The 18761-nt window shown below is 41.6% G+C and overlaps 1 protein-coding gene across 18 annotated transcripts in view; it reads left to right on the forward strand.

Moving 5' to 3' along the window:
- Positions 1–18761, forward strand: part of Grip1 (glutamate receptor interacting protein 1) — a 642849-nt gene that overhangs the window by 447792 nt on the left and 176296 nt on the right. For 15 of the 18 annotated variants that reach the window (XM_060378110.1, XM_060378114.1, XM_060378119.1 and 12 more), the window contains exon 2: positions 1972–2052. The exons of the other annotated variants lie outside the window; for them this stretch is intronic. In XM_060378110.1, coding sequence (XP_060234093.1) covers positions 1972–2052 — 81 coding nt within the window. The remainder of the gene's footprint in view (positions 1–1971; positions 2053–18761) is intronic. 18 annotated transcript variants of the gene reach the window in all.

An 18761-nucleotide genomic window follows, 5' to 3' on the forward strand; every position in this document is an offset into this window, starting at 1 on the left:
GCATAAGAGTAGGTAACCCAAGAATCTCCTGGGGAAATCTGTTGCCCTTTAAGAAACCCCAGCCCTGCAGTCAACTCAGGACCTTACAAACAAACTAAGAACTGAAAGAGGCTTAAGTTGCAGTTCCTGAATCTGGGAGTGTGGTGGGCATCACGCGGCTCAGTGCCCTGTCTTTATAATTGAGCAGTTGCTAAGTTGTGGCTAAAGGAAACGCAGCACTGAAACAATCTTGGGAAGACTCTCGGACCTTTTGCACGGAAGCTGCCTGTTTGAATAGCCGTTGTGTGAAGCACAGCATCTAGTTCTTAAGCTACCAATGTGGGAAACTCACTCGCCTCTTCAGGTGGGAATGGGTGTTGGGACAAGCGGCCGCCACTTCGGTGATGAAATGTTTAGATTTGTTTTGTGGCATTTAATTGTCTTCAACATGTTGTTTGCAGTCAGAAGAGTCCAAGACCTCAGATGCTGCTTTGGGAGGAGCGTAGGTGACGTGGATTGTTTTGGTACCCCAGAGCCGCTAGCTTTGTTATGGTTGGAAAAAAATGAACAGAATCGTGTGATAAATGGGATATGAACATGAGACGACATGCTTGCCACGGTTTAAGTTAATTGCTGTTTCAGTGGCGTTAATCTTTCCTTTTGTCATTGCTTATAAAGACATTGTTCATTTCATGAAGAAACCGTGAATCATTTCCAGGAAAAGCACATCCCGGAGAAGAAATAAGCACTTCGCTGTGGAAACACACGCCACTTAGCTGGGAGAATTAATGCGCAGCGCCCTCAGATGATAAACCTTGTTGCTGAATTAAATGCTTGTTATATTTAATAGTTTGCCATGCGCGATATGATTCCTTTTAATCCCTTAATGATTTCCAGTTAAAACGATGACAGCAGTAACAAACGAGTTCTGGTGTGGGACGAGGTGTCACTGTGTCACCCAGCTTGACTGAATGTGCTGGGTAAATTATTTTACATGATTTTTTTTTTCCTCAAGCCACATCAGTCTTGTGCTTGGAACTTCTAAGGTTTTACTCCTGCTGTCTCCTCTCCTAGACACAAGGATGCTTCAGTCCAAACTGGGAAGCATTGTTCCTTACTGTTCTAATACAAGCATGAGCCTTCTATGTCACTGCTCCTGTTTCCAACTCAGAAGAAATCCCAAACAAATCGCTTTATTTGTAATTTGTACCACCATCTCCTCCATGATCTTGACACCTAGAGTTTCAGTAACTTGGCCTCTTCCCTGATGCTCAGAAATCCATGATGCTTGGAACCCTCTGTCCTCTCAGTTGCTCTCTGGATTGCTCTGCTCGTTATTTTAAACTAACTCTCCAAAAAAAAATCTTAACAGCTCATTGCAATACATACCTTCTTTTGCCTAACCATCATCCCTTGCCACGTCTCTGCTTCTCCTATCTTCCCTTTGGAATGACCCCATCCTCTGCTTTAACCTGGATGCTGGTTTGTGTTCCCAAGAGGATCCTACTAACCTTTGTCTTCATTCTCCTTCAATACTAATGCTCTTTAATCCCCTTATCTGAAATACTGCATTTTCTCTCCTTTCCTTTGTTCTTCCTGCTGAGTATTCTTAGCATCCACTGAGCCATTTTGTTCAGTCTTTATCTTCCTGTTACACGTATTCACTGTTTATTGGTGGATGGAGATGACAGGCAAAGGACTGATGTGCCTACTGGTGCATTCCTGATCATTTAAAAAATGTCTCCATGTAGAGTTTTGGCCTTTCAAGCCTTACAACTCTGAGAATTGTGTCCCTCTTTCTCAAGAAGAACCGAATGTTCTTAACATCCAGACTCATCCTAAAGCTCACCCAAACGTAGGACTCAAGTCCCCAACTCTTCCTCCTGCCCCTCATTACCTCTCTCTGGATGAAGGATTGCAGTCCATTACAGATCTTCACCATGCTCGCAAACTGGATGAAAATTAACCAAACCCTTCATTGTACCTTTGCAGATGAGAGTCCCTACAGTAAATCTGCCAGCCAGACAAAGCCGCCCGATGGAGCATTGGCTGTGAGGAGACAGAGCATCCCAGGTTAGACCAGACTGTTGGGTATTTCAGCTGTTTTGCTTATTTTTGAATCCTGTTATTTGGTGGTGCTAAATAATTCCAACCTGGTACCCGTGATACTCACGGAGCGTGAACTGAGTTCTGCACGACTTGTACAAACAATAATCAAAAGCTGGGTCAGAAAACCTTGCTGACCTGTGAGGATTCATCTGGCAACCTACCACAGCAAAACCCTCTTTGTAAAATGCCTTGAATTGATAGCAACTCTGTCTTTTACTTGTCTTATCTCTGGTTTCAGTAGTATGACTTTCAGGGCAGCATCCATTTCTTTGCTGAAGTGTCTGGCAGAGCAAAGCTGTATGCTCCTGGTATTTGTAGACAAAAACAACAACAAGAAACTATTTCTTTCTTTTCATCTCTTCCAACCTAGTTTTGCTTCTGTTGGATGACTCTTGTAAAACTCTGGGGCTCTGTTTCCTTGGGAAGATATGGTTTGGGTTCTTGTGAGACAATTAATGGCATCTTTCTACATGAAACATTTGTGAGAGATATTAAAATGTCTCTACCTCAAAATCAGTATTTTGAAGCTTTGATTTTTGAGAATGGCATAAAAGCACTGGCAAATTAAAGAGGGAAGGAAATGCAAAATACTATCTCATCTTGATAATTTAAAAACCATATATGAAAACACCTCTACTTAAGAGCTGGGTTAAAAGCATTAACCCAGCTTTAAAGATTCATTTAAAACATCTTTATATATTTCATTAAGCACAGCTAAAGCTAAACTATAGGACTTTAGACTGAAGTAATTTTGGCACTTAGGGAGTGACAACAGTGCTTCCTACATTAAGTGGAATAAGTTGGCCAATCTGTTGGTGAAAGGAGGGATGTTGCATTTGAATAAGAACAAGATGAGTCTAGTTTGAAGGAAACTTTGCTCGTGATTTCTATTTGCTTTTTAAAGAGTTTCCTGTGATTGTGTTTAGTCTTCTTTGAACCTTTAGGGCTATTAGGAAACTTCATAGCTTATCAGGAGATGTGGATATGTTGGATCTCCTCATTTTGCTGCAGAGAATGTTCTGAAGTAATTGAGATTCTGGAATTGGTTGGTGCCATCCAGTTCCAAGATTTCTATTCCATTCTATGGAACATCATTCTTAGTGCTGATCACATTTAGAAGAACTATTGCAGCTATCTCCGAGCTGTGTTCTCAGCCATAGGAAGTGTCCAGTGTTTGAAGGTCAATGATGTCAGCTCTGTATCATCCCCTCCTTGACTTCTATACATTTGCTGGCACCTGATAGTCCTCTGCTAATGAAAAAAGAAAAAAAGACAAGAAAGTTTCTACTGTCCTTACTCACTGGAGAAAGACACTATAGCTCCATATTTTACAAGAATGTGAGACATTTGATTTTCTGTACCTGGGATTCCTTACTATGGGGCTTAAAACCAATGGACCAAACTGACCACAGACAGAGACCCCTGAAGCCAGGAGTCAAAATATAATCCTCTTCTTTTATGTAGTTCTCTTCTCAGGCATGTATGTAGCCACAGTGACAAAATGCCATAGGTTACTGTCCATGAAAGCATTTTCTAATGTCGCATACTAACTTGTAACTCACTTGAGGAGGCAGTCATTTTCTAAACCTCACGGAGCCTTATCTTCACATTACACATTGGGTTAGCAGATTGGTAAGTCATAACTTATTTTATATCACACAAGGGATTCTTCGTTATAGAATTTTAGTTCTTCCAGGTGTGTGTGATTTTAAAATCACCGGAATTATGAATTTTTGTAGGCTTGATTTTTGTTTTTATGGAATTTAACTGCAAAGAAACTTCCTTTTTCTCATCTCTCATAGAACAAGGGCCAGAGGGGACAGGTCTTTAAAATGTTCTTCGTTTTTAAAACAATCCCAAGAGAAAAAAGAAAGAGCAGCCAGAGGGCTGAGAATCTAAATAGCTGGTAGTTCCTTACTGCTTGCTTACATAGAAAACAAGCTTTTCCCAAGCCTCTCCCCAACTGACTAAGCACTGTCGCAATTCTAAGAATGCTTTGCTCTCTCTCGACTTAGTACCTGTAAATCCCTGTTTGGGAAAAAGACGGGCATAGCCTCAAAACCTGACAAGAAATCACATCAAAGAAATGTAAGCCAAATGTAAGGAATCTTGACAGTTCCTTACCATGTCCATCTTTGCTCTTGCATAGAAAATAGACAGGGGAAGAGGCCTGGTAAACATGTGTTCTCTATTTGCTGGAGCTCCCACTGAAAACCTTAGAATTGTCGGTAGACTAGGCTGGATTCAATTTCGCAGCTTTTCCCCCTCTCTCCTGTGCTCACCTTCCAATCTCACTTCTCTCAAGGTATTATTACCACCCTCTGAGCAGGGCAGGTATAATTAGCCTACAGCGCCTCAGTGAGAAGACAATGTTCACTCACCAACCACCTTCTGATCTCTGTGGAAAGAGGCCTTCCAAGGCAGGTGCTGTCCTGGGGCCATGTAATTTCGCCAGCTCCTATGGAGTACGACAATATAAGGAGGCTTCGACATTCAAAGAGCAGGCATATCCCATGTCTACATGCAAAACTGTCCATTCAGTGATCTAATAGTGATGACCGAATTTAACTATTCCTATTAGTGTTTTGTTTGATGGCTGGAAGGAGAGGATGAGGTAGGAAAGGGCATCTTCAAATTGTTTGTAAAAGTTTGATGACAATTGAAGCTGTTCTTGAAAGTTTTCTGCAAACACAGATCTAAAACAGGTAAGATTCCATAATGCAGGCTGCACTGTTTTCATGGCCTAGCAGAGAGTACACTTTAGCCGCTCTGTACCAAAGGGTAACTTTGAACGTTAACAGAAATATAATTTGCTTTCATTTACTTCAAAACCCAGCAACTCCATGTAAACTCAGAATTAGTTTAGTAATTACTTTATAATCACAAGTCAAATATGTATCTTTCATTAAATCCTTTCATCTCCCTCCTTTCACTTCTAAAAAAGAAGGCAATATATTAAAAGCCTCTTAGGAGCAAAATGCATTTGCTTTGGATAAAAGAAAATGCATTATTAATATTATTTGGATACTTCTCATTTAAATCATGTCTATTATGGCACAAAATATAGAAGCAAAAAGATTTTTTTCAGATTTTCATGAACTTTTGTAAATTTTCAGTGATGATAGTAAAAGATTAGGTATATCTGGCCCTGTGACACCGGAAGGCTAAATTAAATGATAACCTTCTGTGAAATAATTATACTAAATAAGGAAGTAAAGTTTCAATCTTATTTCAAAAGCAAAATGAATTCCAAGTTCAAAGGTATTCTGAGCTAACAGAAATCATATATCTAGCTTTATGAAAAAAAAACACAAAAACAAAAAAAAACAAACTTTGATCTGAGGCAGTAGATTACTGGTGAAGTGGAATTAGGCCAATTAAAAGGTTGCGAAAATTACTAGTGAAAATCTGTTCATACTTTGAGTTTGACAGATTTTGAAATAGTGGGTTCCCCCACTTCAACAGTATTTTTAACCATCTCTGTCTGTTGTGTGAAAAGGGAAGAGATGGGATACCACACTAGACTCCAAGACATAGAGAGGTATTGACTTGGCTTGCCTCCACTTCTGCACAGGGTGTCTTTCCTGGTTCATAATAGTCTCCATAAAGAACCTTGTAAAATGAATAATAATAATAATATATGCAGGAAATTATTGCAGCAGCAGGTATTCTTAAACCAGCTAATTTCCAAGTAAAAGACACAGAAACTTGTTAGATTTAGAATAAGCTTAAAACACATGGGCTGGGCAGGTACCTTCTAAGCTATCTTGTCTGCTTCCTGTCCAAAACTCAAATATTGCACATGTTCCATTTGGGCTGCTTCAGCTCCATCAGGCCAGTCCTCAGAGCAACCTGCTCTTGGCCACATGCTCCTGTTTACCCCATGGCAACTTCCTGTCTTCTCTTTGTTTCTGTCCTCTCCCCTACTACACCTTCATGGTCCTTCTGACACCCCAAACCCAGAAAACTTAGTTCCACCTACCTTTCTTCTGCCCAGTCACAGGCTCAAGCATACTTATTAAACAATCCAGGAAATTGGGGAGCATTCCTTACATCATGGATACAGGAGATGGTTTAACATACATCACAATGTCCGTGGCAGGGCAGTAACCAGATCTCAGGGCACTGAAATCAGCGTCTGAAAACACAGGGCACAAGACCATCCCCCAGTACCCTATGGTGCTGACACATGTGGCAAGCTATGAAATATCATCTCTATAACCTTTCCAAAAACTTCAGTGCACTCAGGAAAATTGTCCTAAATCTACATGCAGATTTAGATTATAAAATGTTGTGGAGGGTGTTGTTTTCTTTTTTCCATTTGTGGACTATTAGGAAAGATATTAATTGATTTGTACACAAATGACTGAGTCTCAGTCTTTCTTTGTTGTCCCATTTAGATGTTTGGGGGTAGACATGTAAATATGAAGCTGAGAGTTTAAAATTTGTTCCCATGCTACAAGATGTCCAGGACAGATGTTAGAATACATCCAGAAGAGTCCACATCTACTCAAAATCCGCAGATATGGGAGGAAAACTTGCCATGCCCATGACATCACAGAGAATTGGCAACTTTGAATTACAGAGAGAGAACAAATTTGAATCTTGAAGGTCCTTATGTCTCTATTTATCATTTTCCTGTCATTGTTGTTCACACAATTTGATGCTTCAGTGATCTAAATTTTCAGTGATCTAAATTATTACAGCAGATATCTAGTGTGACTTTGACACCACGATTTAATAGCTGTATCAGTGTTCAGGCACATTGAAGGCCATTTGCTCAGATCCTGAAGCCTGCTTCTACCTCACCTCTTTCAGTTCTATCACTGATAGGAGATGGGAGTCTGCTGACCCCTCCAAGGATGAAATGTCATGCACGGAGTGGTGCAGCAGATGCTCTCCTCCGTCACCGAGTCGGACTGTTCAGTCTGTGAGGATGTAAACAGGGTCAGGAGATGCCCCTGTACAAACACCTTTGCTACATAGTCAGGCTGTTGGGCATACAAGGGGCAGGGCACATTGCACCAAAGCCCTTTCCTGTCAGCATTCAGAGAGCCCCCAGCAGTAATGTCTCCAAGCATTCTGATCAGAAGACATTTACAACGTTAGCTAAAATGTCTCAGTTACTTTTAAACAAGCTGCAAGATGGGGGTCGAGTGTTGGCAGCAATGCCACCCTTAGATTTTCTCCCTCCTCCCCCCATAGTACTTACACTGTCTGAAATTGATAAATGTGTTACTGTTTCCTTTCTCACGTCCCTGCTAAAATGTAACTGACAGAGAAACAGCTTGTATGTTTGTTTTGTTCAGTATCTCTAGTGAACAGGTGGTAGGTATTCAGTCAGTGTTTAAGAAGGACTAAATGAGCAAAGACCATGAGGCAGCTGGCTCTCTGCGAAGACTGAGTCCTAAGGCAGTCCACCTCCTTCTAAAATGGGCAATGCCCTCTCTGGTCACAACTTACTGACTCTGCATAGTGTGCAGCAAATATTCTCATTGGTCTTGGGTCTGCACCAAACATGGCATTTCTGAGGAAACCACACTGCCCAGAACTAATGAAGGAAATATAGATCAACTAAAACCAAAGACTTCTAAAGGTCAGAGCTCTCTCCCTTGGCTCATTTGTTTCTATTTGGGCAGATTCTGTGTGTGTGTGTGTGTGTGTGTGTGTGTGTGTGTGTGTGTGTGTGTGCAGCCCTCCTGCACCCAAAGAAACAGTTTAAGTAGTGTTTCACAATAAAACTGACAAGGTGAAGATGATTCGTTTCAGTGTTACACTATAGAAAAGGGCTAACACGTGTAAAAACGTTCTAGAATTTATAAATAGAATCGTGCAGAATAGAATCATTACCGGCTACGGCCAGGACACATTAAGAAAATCCCCAGAGAGCTGACTGGTTTGCTGTGTGTGACTGGGATACCGACGGAGTTCTCAAGTCGCACTTAGAGCAATGAGCAATGTGATTTGTGTGCTCAGTGCTGGAGCCTTCATTAGCAATTCAGAAATGCCAATCTGTTGTATTTGAACGTCTCTCATGCCTACTGGCAAATAAACATTCCTGAACGACAACAAGGTGGTAGTGATTATGCGGCAGGCGACTTCCCAGGATTACTTCTCCCTGCACGCAGTTAAAGGGAAGATTATTTGTAGCGACTCCCTATTTTGCCTTGATGTTCCCTGAAACTCCTGGGCTCCAGGGATGATGGTGTTCGGGCAAGGCCATGCTCTAGGTATGCTCAGGGATCAGAAAGGTTGGGTCTGGCCACAGCTAGTGTAGACTGTAGTACCTGAAAAACATTGTACAGGAAAGCTCAGGGCTATGTATCTAAGAGCTACAGGGAAGTCTTCCCCTCCACAGCTTTTGCACCAAGGGAAACACAATTATCCCCCTTCATTAAGTTAGAGGGACCCTCAATGTGGGTTTAAAATTAAACGACTGTAGAGAATCGGGTGAGGTGAAAGCTGTGTGTCCTGACCAGCATGTGGGAAAAGTGAAGAACTGTTTCATGTAATTTACTATAGATGTGAGCCCCAGGGCCCATGGGTTCTCCCTACTTATCTATAAACCTTAAATGACAGAATAGCTTTCCAGATTTCAGGCTCTCACATGGTATGTTTTGTAATATAACTAGGCTCCACTAGTACTATAATTACTATGATTGTTAAGGAAATTTGAATGATCCTTTTCTTCATTTTTCTCTTGTACTTCAATATCCAAGATGGATATATGAGCTCTGTTTTTATAACACAAATGAATTTCCAAGCAAAAACTGAAAACAAAGGATTATATATTCCCTCAAAGCACCTGGCATCCACTTGTGTTTGTGTATCACATACTTTGGGAGACACTGACTTGGAATGAGAGTCTACCAAAAAGAAGCGACCTTGAGGACCCTAACGCTCAGCACTTTATTGGCACATAAGTAGGTATCTGATTTATGGTGTAGAAAAGATCATTTATGTGGACATGAAATGCCTGTGGGGCTTCTGGTAGAGATGAAGAGAAATGCTGAATGAGAAAGAGGACACTGCACAAAGTGAACCCGAGCCTAGGGAATAAAAGAACGAAACGACCACTGTCCAACCTGTTCCAGAGACAGAGCGCATAGGCAGAAGGAGGCCGCAGTTAGTAGAGAAATATTTGCCTTTCATCGCATGCTGTGCTTCAAATGTTGAATGAAACATTTCTGTCTCATCCCATTTCAGAGTAAGTCTTCATGCCCCTCAGACAGATGAGCAAACCGATGTTCTGAGAGGAAAATCGCCTGTCAAAGGTCCCAAGGCTAGAGAGGAGGCTTGAGTAAATTCCAGATAAGTGTGACTTTTCACCGGAGTCTTGATGAGCAGTTGATGAAAGCAGTAGAGAGAATCTTTACTGATGATGAGATGTTAAAAACTTTGTCATCTGGAGACAAGCTGAGCTTCTTCTCAGAGGTACCGAGAGGGTGTGAAGGTCTGTCCTGTCTTTCCAGGCCATGCCTCCATCTGTCTTCAGTGAGTGCTGCTTATGTTTAGAGATAGGTCATCATGTAATAGCTTGGGATCCCGGGCCTTATGTAATCCTTGCTCTAAGTAACTGTGGACTTAGAAGAACTGAGGAGGTGAATGTATAAGGGTATATAGTTGTTTTTCTCTAAGTGTTGATATATGCAACCTCACTCTGCTGAAGAAAACTTATTTTCCCTTTGCCAGCAGGTTTCAATAGCAAATAACTTCTTGGTCAGGGGTAGGATCCTGTGTGCACTCATCATTCTTCATGTTGGAACCTTGTCTGTGCAGGACCCGTGTGCATGGTCTCCAGGCATGCATCAGGCCTGCTGTGTCTGGAGGACACTCTTTCCTTCGAATCATCTACCACCTCTGTCTCTTAAAATTGTCTGCCTCCTCTTCCACCTGCATCTCTGAGCCTTGACGGGAGGGTCTTCGTGAAGATATACCATTTAGGACTGAGTTCTCCAAAGTCTTTCACTCTGCACACTGTCCACTTGTGGGTCTCTGGTTAATTCCCATTTGCTGCAAGAAGAAGCTTCTCTGATGAGGGTTGAAAGAGACACTTATCTATGGGCATCGCAATAGGCCACATAGACTTTTAAATAGGTCTTCTAAAACTGGTAACACTGTAACTGTGTAGTTTCATCTTCTTTTTAAAACTGCACAATAATGTAAAGCCTTTAGATTATGAGTTCATGAAATAAATCACTGAGTCCTGTAAAAAGATGCCTAGAATCAGTTCATATTCATTTCCTATGATCAGAGTCAATGAATAAAGATGAAATTCATTCAATAATATATCACATACAATTTAAATATACATTTAAATTTTTAAAAAATCTTTCTAAATATATTACTGATATAGTTATTAAACAGATGTAATGAAACATTGCTCTTCTAAATTTATGTGCAAATACTTTGCAGAAAATGTTCAGTCTCTTTATTCTCTGGAATTTGATAGCCCCTGATGCTATCCCGCTTTCTGCTTGTAGTATAAACCACTTCATGTTGATTCCATGCCACAATACAGGCCTCACTGATCACTCTTTTCTCCAGCCAATCCTTTACTCATTCTGTAAGTTCATAATCGCTCAGATGATCTTCTCTCATTTTAGATTCTGATGAGCCTCATGGTCTTCAGCATGAATAGTTAACTACTGCCATGTCCTCCCCCATCCCCACGTTTTTCTCCTCAGTCTAGTGCCTCATGAGCCAGGCACTATTCCCAATGCTATGGATGTAGGTGTGCAGCAGGACTGGATAGCTCTGTGCTTCTATGGTGGCCACTCAGGGCGGTAGATTCAGACACACAACAGATGTCTAACAGGATGTAAGGCTGTGCTAAGCACAATGAAGAGAACTGAGAGAGAGTGATAAGCCAGACATGGTGATGCATACCTGGCTTTAATACCAGCCCTCAGGAAAGAAAGGCAGGCAAACTTCTGTGAGTTCAAGGCCAGCCTGGTCTACAAATCCAGTTCAGGACAGCCAATGTTACAAAGAAACGCTGTCTTGAAAAAAGAAATAAGAAAAGAAAAGAAAGAGATAGGTGAGGAAAGAAAGACAGTGGTCATAGGTTTAAAAATAAACCTAAAGATGGCCTCTAACGGGCAGTAACATTTAATGAGCCTGAAATGAAGGATGAATTAGCTAATCAGCTGAAGGAGGGAATACTCAGTAAAACCAATAGTAAGTGCAAAGGCCCTGAGGTCAGAACAGACATGGCTTGGTGCGGAAATGGAATGAAGTCCACGGTTTCCAGAAAGCTGAGAGTGGCAAGGGATGAGATTGGGAAAAAAATGACACTGTTTCTCTACAGTTTTCAGGTCATTGTAAGACCATGGATGTGATTCTGAATGTGTGGAAGCTAATGCAGGCCTGGAGCAGCTGAAACAACTAATGGAATTGCTCTTCATTTTAACCTCTCTAGCTGCCCTTGGGAGATAAGAGTGGAGGCAGGAAGGCCTATTAGAAGGCTGCCTTAGTATTATGACATCCTACACCAGTGGAGGTGGAAGTAGTGAATGATGATCAGATTTTTAAGGTGAAAAAGAGAAAAAAAAGTGTGGATAGGGGGATGGAGATGGCAGTAGCAAAAACTGCTCAGTTGATGAAGCACCACAAAACACTGGAAAGGCATGGAGCGATTCTTCAGTTTTTAGTCCTATTCTCTGGGTAAATACTGAAACCAGTTACAAAGACAGAGATCCAACAACAAGTGGGGTGCCAGTGGAAGATGGGCAATAATAACTCGAAGATCTAGGTTAGAAGTTCACATTCTGGGTCTGCCATTGTGGAGGCGGAATCTGTGTCTTTGGGAGTAACTGAAATCATCTAGGTAGTTCAGGAAGATTGAGAGAAGGTCTAGGGCCTGAGCGTGGGACATAGCAGTTCTCAGTGGTCATCAGTAAGAGACAACTCAACAAAAGGCATGTTAAAAACAGAGGTATAAGGGAGGAAGAGAGTCAAGAAAGTATGGTACCCTGTGTCTCAGTAAGATCCAAGTGCCTCTATGGTGGGTGAGTCAAATAGTAAAACAGATAAATAGAGATGTAAATACAAAAGGAGGTAGAAAGCTTGTGTGCTAATCAGGTTACTCTGTTCAGTAGGAAGTTGGTGCAGGAGCAAACTTCTGTGAAGAGCCTGGGTACCCAGACCAGCCAGAGTTCCCCAGGATGGAAAAAAGTGCAGAGGCTGTGGTATAGCAGAGCTCCCAATGAGAAGTTATGTGAAAAAGAAGAGGGGAAGTCCTTCACGGAGTATGAGGGAAAGGGATGCTAAGGCTTCCAGAAAGGAGAGATGCCATTTGAAAGACTGAGTGCATTTCCTGAGTCATGCCAGGGAATCCGCATGTAGCACTGAGTATATAACTCTTCTCTGTCATAAACCCTGCCTCCTCCAATCCAAAGGGGATGAAGCAGGCTCACCTTTCTGATGCTAGCACCCATGGAATACCCATGTATCATACAATGGCTTCATCAGTCACTCTGCCACCATTCCTTTTTGCCACATTTATTTCTTATGACCTCCCAAGATATTTTGTAGGAAGTTTTAAGGGTTAGTTGTATTGGTTGCTCCTCTTTTGCTGTGCTAAGAAAACCATGACCAAGGCAACTTATAAAAATGAGTTTATCAGGGCTTCCAATTTCAGAAGGTGAGTCCCTGACCATCATGGTAGAGAACATGACTGCCAGCAGGCTAGCATGTTGCTGGACCAGATATTGAAAGCTTACATCTGATCCACAAGCAGGAGGTAGAGAGTAAATGGGAAATGGTGTGGACTTTTAAAACCTCAGTGCCTGCCCCCAGTGACGAAGCTCCTCCAACAAGGCCACACCTTATCCTTTTAAAATAGGGCCGCCAACTGAGGACCAAACATTCACATACTTTGGAACCATCCTTATTTACACCAACACAACAGGTTAGTATATTCTGCTTCAAGTTGTTCTGTAACTGCTTCTAGCAGCTTCTAGAGTCATCTCTACTTCAAGTCTTTTCAATTCAAAGAAATGTTTTTCTGTTAAAAGTTCCCCCATGGGCTGGAGAGATGGCTCAGTGGTTAAGAGCACTGACTGCTCCTCTAGAAGACCCAGGTTTAATTCCCAGCACCCGTATGGCAGTTCACAGCTGTATGTAATTCCAAGATCTGACACCCTCATACAGACATACATGCAGGCAAAACAAAAAATAAAGTCTTTTTAAAAAAGTTCTCCCTCAAATACTGACAAGTTTTTCCCCACAGGATTCTCAGCTGGGTGTGGCCCAGATTTGCTTTATCTGCCTCAGAATCACATCACTTTATACAGCACTTTACACTCCTTACAAAGTGATGAGGTAGAAATAGGACTCAGACTATTTTCATACCTACGTCTTACGCACACGCACTCTCTCTTCCTCTGAATTCTGCTTTCAATATTAAAACTCCTATATACAGTTTGTTGACTTCAGTATGTTTAGGTACATGAAACTGGCTGTATTACAAAGCAACCCCCACTTTTTTCACATTTCTGCCTAGTAAGTATTTATTGTGCCAATTGACTGAATTTTCCCACCCCGGGCCTTAGCGGATTGACTATTCTATTTTGATCTTCCTTCAGACCAGTCATTTGCATGCTTGAATGCATTTACCATCACTTCCCGCCACTGATGCTTTCAAACACATCCCTTCCTACGTTCTTTGCTCCGTGTGGCATTATTTCCATTCTCAGGTATCCTTTCTCGGTTTGTCAGTGCTCCTTGGCATTCACTAGAACAAACCGAACACTTCCCTTGACTATGGAATGAGGAGAACAAATTACAAGCAACTCATTACTTTCTCTGGTTAAGGTGTAGATTATGATTGTACTTTTAAGTGACATAATATTTGCATTGAACTTTCTGTCAGCTAAAACTCACAGGTCTTGATCTCATGACTTCTTGAGACTAGATTCTTCTCCCTTCAGTAATACTTCTTATAATGCCAGGCGATCGACAGCTTTTGTTCAATTTTCTGAATATTTATTTCCATAATACTTATCTAGATTTGAGAAGAGGAAGAAGTTTAACATTTCTAGATACCCATCAGATACCAAAACAACAACAAAAATTAGTCTCACTTTTTCTTTTTTACAAAAAAAAAAGAATGTACTCAGTCTTACAAATGAAGAAATTAAGGCTCACAGGGGCTGAAGTATCATGCCCAAATTATATTCACTAGTGTGTGTGCATGCATGTATGGGTGTGTGTGTGTGTGTGTGTGTGTGTGTGTGTGTGTGTGTTCAACCACCTTAATCTTTCAGCTGAGAACTGACTCAGAAATTATTTACATTCAGCTCTGGCTTGGAAACAGATTGTCCTCCTGCTTATTGCGTACATATACTGCCCTGCTTAGAAGAGAATTATCCACAAACTTGTTGATAATTTAACAAATGTTAAGAATGACAAGCATCACTCTGCTGAAAGCAGGAGGCTGTATCCCTCCCCAAATCCTCACTTCTCTCCCAGAGACACTGATTTTCAGGCTTTGGGTGTGTTGATCTCAGAGAGCCTCAGAGCTCTAAACTTTCAGCTCATGGGTTGTTAAGAGAGGTCTTTATAAAGAATGAATCTTCACAAAAAGTAATATCAATGAATTGACACTGCCTGGAAGTGCCGTATCAGACTCAGCTCTCCAGAGAACAAACAAACAGGAAACAGTGAGGAAGCATTTCTGTAGCGGGTGCCATAATGAATCTCCTACCACACACACACACACACACACACACACACACACACACACCATCATCAATCTTAAATATTTCAGGTCATAAGGACATAGGGTTAGTGTGTCCTGAATTATCTTAAAGGCAGAAGTAGAGCTCATATGCAAGCAGTTCGCAGTTAGTGTTATTTCCCTGCTACAGGGTAGCTACGATTGTATTTTGTTTTGCCAGAGAATACTGAGAGACAACACTTGTTGCTCTTCCTGGCCTTTCATCCTCTCAGCTGATGGACAGGGCTGCCCATACCTCCTCCATTCTGCAATGTGGATAACATGCTATTTGGATGTTTGACTCATGCTGTTGGGATACGGTGTGGGAAAATCGATTTGGAAGCAATTTAAGGCTGTGCATGTTATCAGTTGGGAGCACCATCTGGGGCTACCCTGCCTTGTTCCAGTGCCAGCATCCCAGCTACCTGCTGCTCTGTAGAAATAAGCTGGTTGCTTAAGTTTCATGCTTCAGCTTTCGCATTGTGCAAAATGAGACTACAATGGGGATTATGTACGTTAATGCACATGAAGCATCTATATTAATTATCTATTTCTGCTTAACAATATTAGCAGAAATCCAGCAGCTTAAAGCCGTATACATGTATTATCTCTCCATTTCTGCATATTAGGATATTGAACGTGGCTTATCTGCCTTCCCTAGGGTCTTACAAAGCAGGAGTGTTATCTGAGGTTTGACGAAGGAGGACTCTATTCCCAAGCTCACTCAGTCCATTGGCAGACTTGAGTTCAGGACTTCAATTCCTTTATCTTCCAGGGGTCACCTTCAGCCCCCATCTCTGTCCTCTACCTCACAGACCACAAAGGAAGGAAGTCACCAGCAGGGTGGGCCCAGAAGTCAGCACACAAATGTGAGAATGTACATCTGGAACCTTTGCAAATCCTCCCGGTTGAGTACCAGTCACAGACCTCACCATATCCACAAGAGGGATTGTTTTAGCATCACTGTGCTCACCATTAACTCCCTAAGGGAGGAAAGAGCTGCACGGGCTTGTGGTTTAGGAAGGTTTTCAGTGTTAGCGTGGCCCTTTTTAAAGCCCGCTCCCGGTAACCATCACCACTTGCTGGGTCCCACTTCCATTCAAACAGCAACATAGCCTGGAAAGTAAGCATCCTAAGCCAGACCCAATGGGAGACAGTTCAACCTTAAACCATAAGTGTGGGGCAATGTCAGTTGAACATAAAGGGTATGGGACCACGGAGGCTCCAAAGAACATGTGTGCTACAGCTTATGAAATCAGTCGTACAAAGTGCTTTCATCCTGGTACTTATTCACCAGAGCCGATGTCTGAATGAGTTTCTCACCTGGGAGCATGTGAGCTATTCAGACAGGATACAGGTGGTGATTGCAGGCAGACAGGCAGAAAAACAAGTGTAGGTGGTCTTGAATCAGCAAGCCCTAAAGGTCGTCTGAGACTTTTGTCTGATCTGCTGCTGAGCCAGGTGAAGGAACAGCCATTTCTTCCAGTCTCCTGAAGCATCTTTCCCCGTGCATTGGTGCTTTCGCTGCTATATGCTGCGTAGTTCTATTCCTACCTGACCAGCCACTGCCGAAGAGGAAGCTGGAGAATCCTGTGCGGTTTTCTCTGAAAATGCCAAAAGTCACCTTCATACCTCAAGACATAGAAATACTTTTTTCTTTCCTGTCAGATATGAGTTCATCTCTTAAGAAAAGAGATCTGCCTGGGCTCTGTTTCTTTTTGTGTCTCTCAAGATCCTTAGCCACATTTGTGTGTCTGCACTGCCCATAAAAGCAACACGTGCCACCTGCTGGAACAGAACTGGCGACAGGTTGGCTTCTGTGCTATCTAGATCAGCTGCTGTTGCGCAGCGTTACACCCATCTGATTCTCTCTCAGATTCCTTCCCGTGCCTCCACAGTGTGCATAATGGGCTGATAAACGTAAGCTTTCTCTTCGGCACCCCAGTCCTGGGAGAAGGTTAATGAGGCCCATCTGTGGATGACCGGACAGAATCCAGATATGTGTCTCTCACTCATCAGAAGTTATTCATTGGAAACTAACATGGGCTTGCATATGAAGTTTAGTAACTGCATAGTCAAGTCCTGGATCTTCATTAAGTCTTTAGAAAACATAACCCAAGAACAACTTGTGACACATGTGTAAACAAATATGCCCTGTATCTTGTTCATTTTTATGCAGGCTCTGCTGGCCTGGGGAGGGCACGCAGGGGTGCCTGAGGACCTCTACATCTATGCTAATCACCAAATATTAAACATATCATAACTGTGATGCCACCCTGTTATTTCTTTAATTTAGGCAATTTCCCAGCAGAGTATAGAGGTGTTAATTGCTTTTGCACTGCTTTGGTTGACAGATATGTCCTTTCCCACCTAGGTAAGAGAAGCAATTATTGTAATGCTCTTGTGGGCTTGGTGCGATATTCTTTAATGGATTTGAAAGGCATTGTGCTTTTAAAGGGAAACCGCCCACCATTCCGTTCATGTTTGAAAACAAGAGCGGACAGCATATTCAGGCCACATGATGAAACTGTGAGGGAGAAATGTAAAAATGGGGGGGAGGAAGACAGAAATAATGTTTTTCAGAAGATATATATTCATATTTCAGATAAGAGAAAACACACTCCAATGTATGAATAGATCACTGAACTGAACAGAGATTAAAACAGAATAGGGGTAACCCTTTTCTTTAGATACTCGGCAAAACATGTTTTCCCAGAATTCTAAAACAAAATGTTATTCCCTGGAACTGGTGTGGACCTCTAAACAAGAGTTTGACAAGTTGCTAGCTCAATTCAAATCACAAAATATTCTTTTATCCATTGTGTGAAAGTCACTTTCACAATACACACTGGCAAGGCAATTTGTTTTAATGTTTCATGTCTACACCCAAGAAGCAAAAGAAAAATAGTCTCGGAACTCTTTGCTAGAATCTGGATCTCTGTTTTGATAAGAAGTCACGTCAGCAAGTGGGTCAGTCCTTGTTAAACAATGTCATTGTGGAAAGAAAGTTGAATTTTAAATTACAGCCAATGTTTGTAAGTTCTAACAGATTTTCCCGATTTGGGCCCTTAGGCAAGGTTTCCGTCCTTGGAAATTTTTCTGCATTTTATCTTTGGTATTGTGGATCCTGACAGGAATCAAACGCATGGATGTACAGACTATACCAAGTGCTACAGAGATGGGAAGGCATTAAAGCAGTGGTTCTCAGCCTGTGAGTCGTGACCCCTTTGGGGGCTGAATAGTTCTTTCACAGTGTTTGCATATTAGGTCTCTTGCATATCAAACACTTACACTACAATTCATAACAATAGCAAAACTCCAGTTATAAAATAGCAATGAAATAATTTTATGGTTGGGGTCACCACAACAGAAAAAACTGTATTAAAGGTTCACACTAAGGAGGTTTGAGAACCACTGATTAAGGAAGATGTACGCTTCGTGGCACCTGAAATCTATACAAATCTATATAACGTCATAGCTTTCAAAATCAACCAAACCTTATAAAGATATGAATATGTCACTGGGATCTTTTCCAAGACTTTGGAAGATGCCTGTGCCAGAGAAATTCACAGAAGTGTGTCAGTGACTTCCCATGTGCATTGTGATCATAGATTAAAGAATGCCAGAGCTGCAATGACTGTACCTTCCAGTGGGCATGTTAGGTTACAGGATTAGAAATATTCACAACATCTTATGTGGAGGAGCAGGAGAAAACACAGGCAAGAACAGATGAAGATGAGGCCAGAGACTTGGGGGCTATACCTATTTGGCCTCCTTCTCTCTGGGTGCTTTGAAAATCTCACTTTAAAATGGAATTTTAAAAAAACATGTCATATCTGAAGACCCGGCCTCTTGCTGTTCTGTACTTTTCAACATCTGTGAAAAAAAGAAGGATTTTATAGTCATTATTTTTTTTTACTTTTTATTTTTTTAATATTAGTTACAGTTTATT

This window comes from Meriones unguiculatus, chromosome 2 (genome assembly GCF_030254825.1).
Source record: "Meriones unguiculatus strain TT.TT164.6M chromosome 2, Bangor_MerUng_6.1, whole genome shotgun sequence".
Taxonomy (NCBI): domain Eukaryota; kingdom Metazoa; phylum Chordata; class Mammalia; order Rodentia; family Muridae; genus Meriones; species Meriones unguiculatus.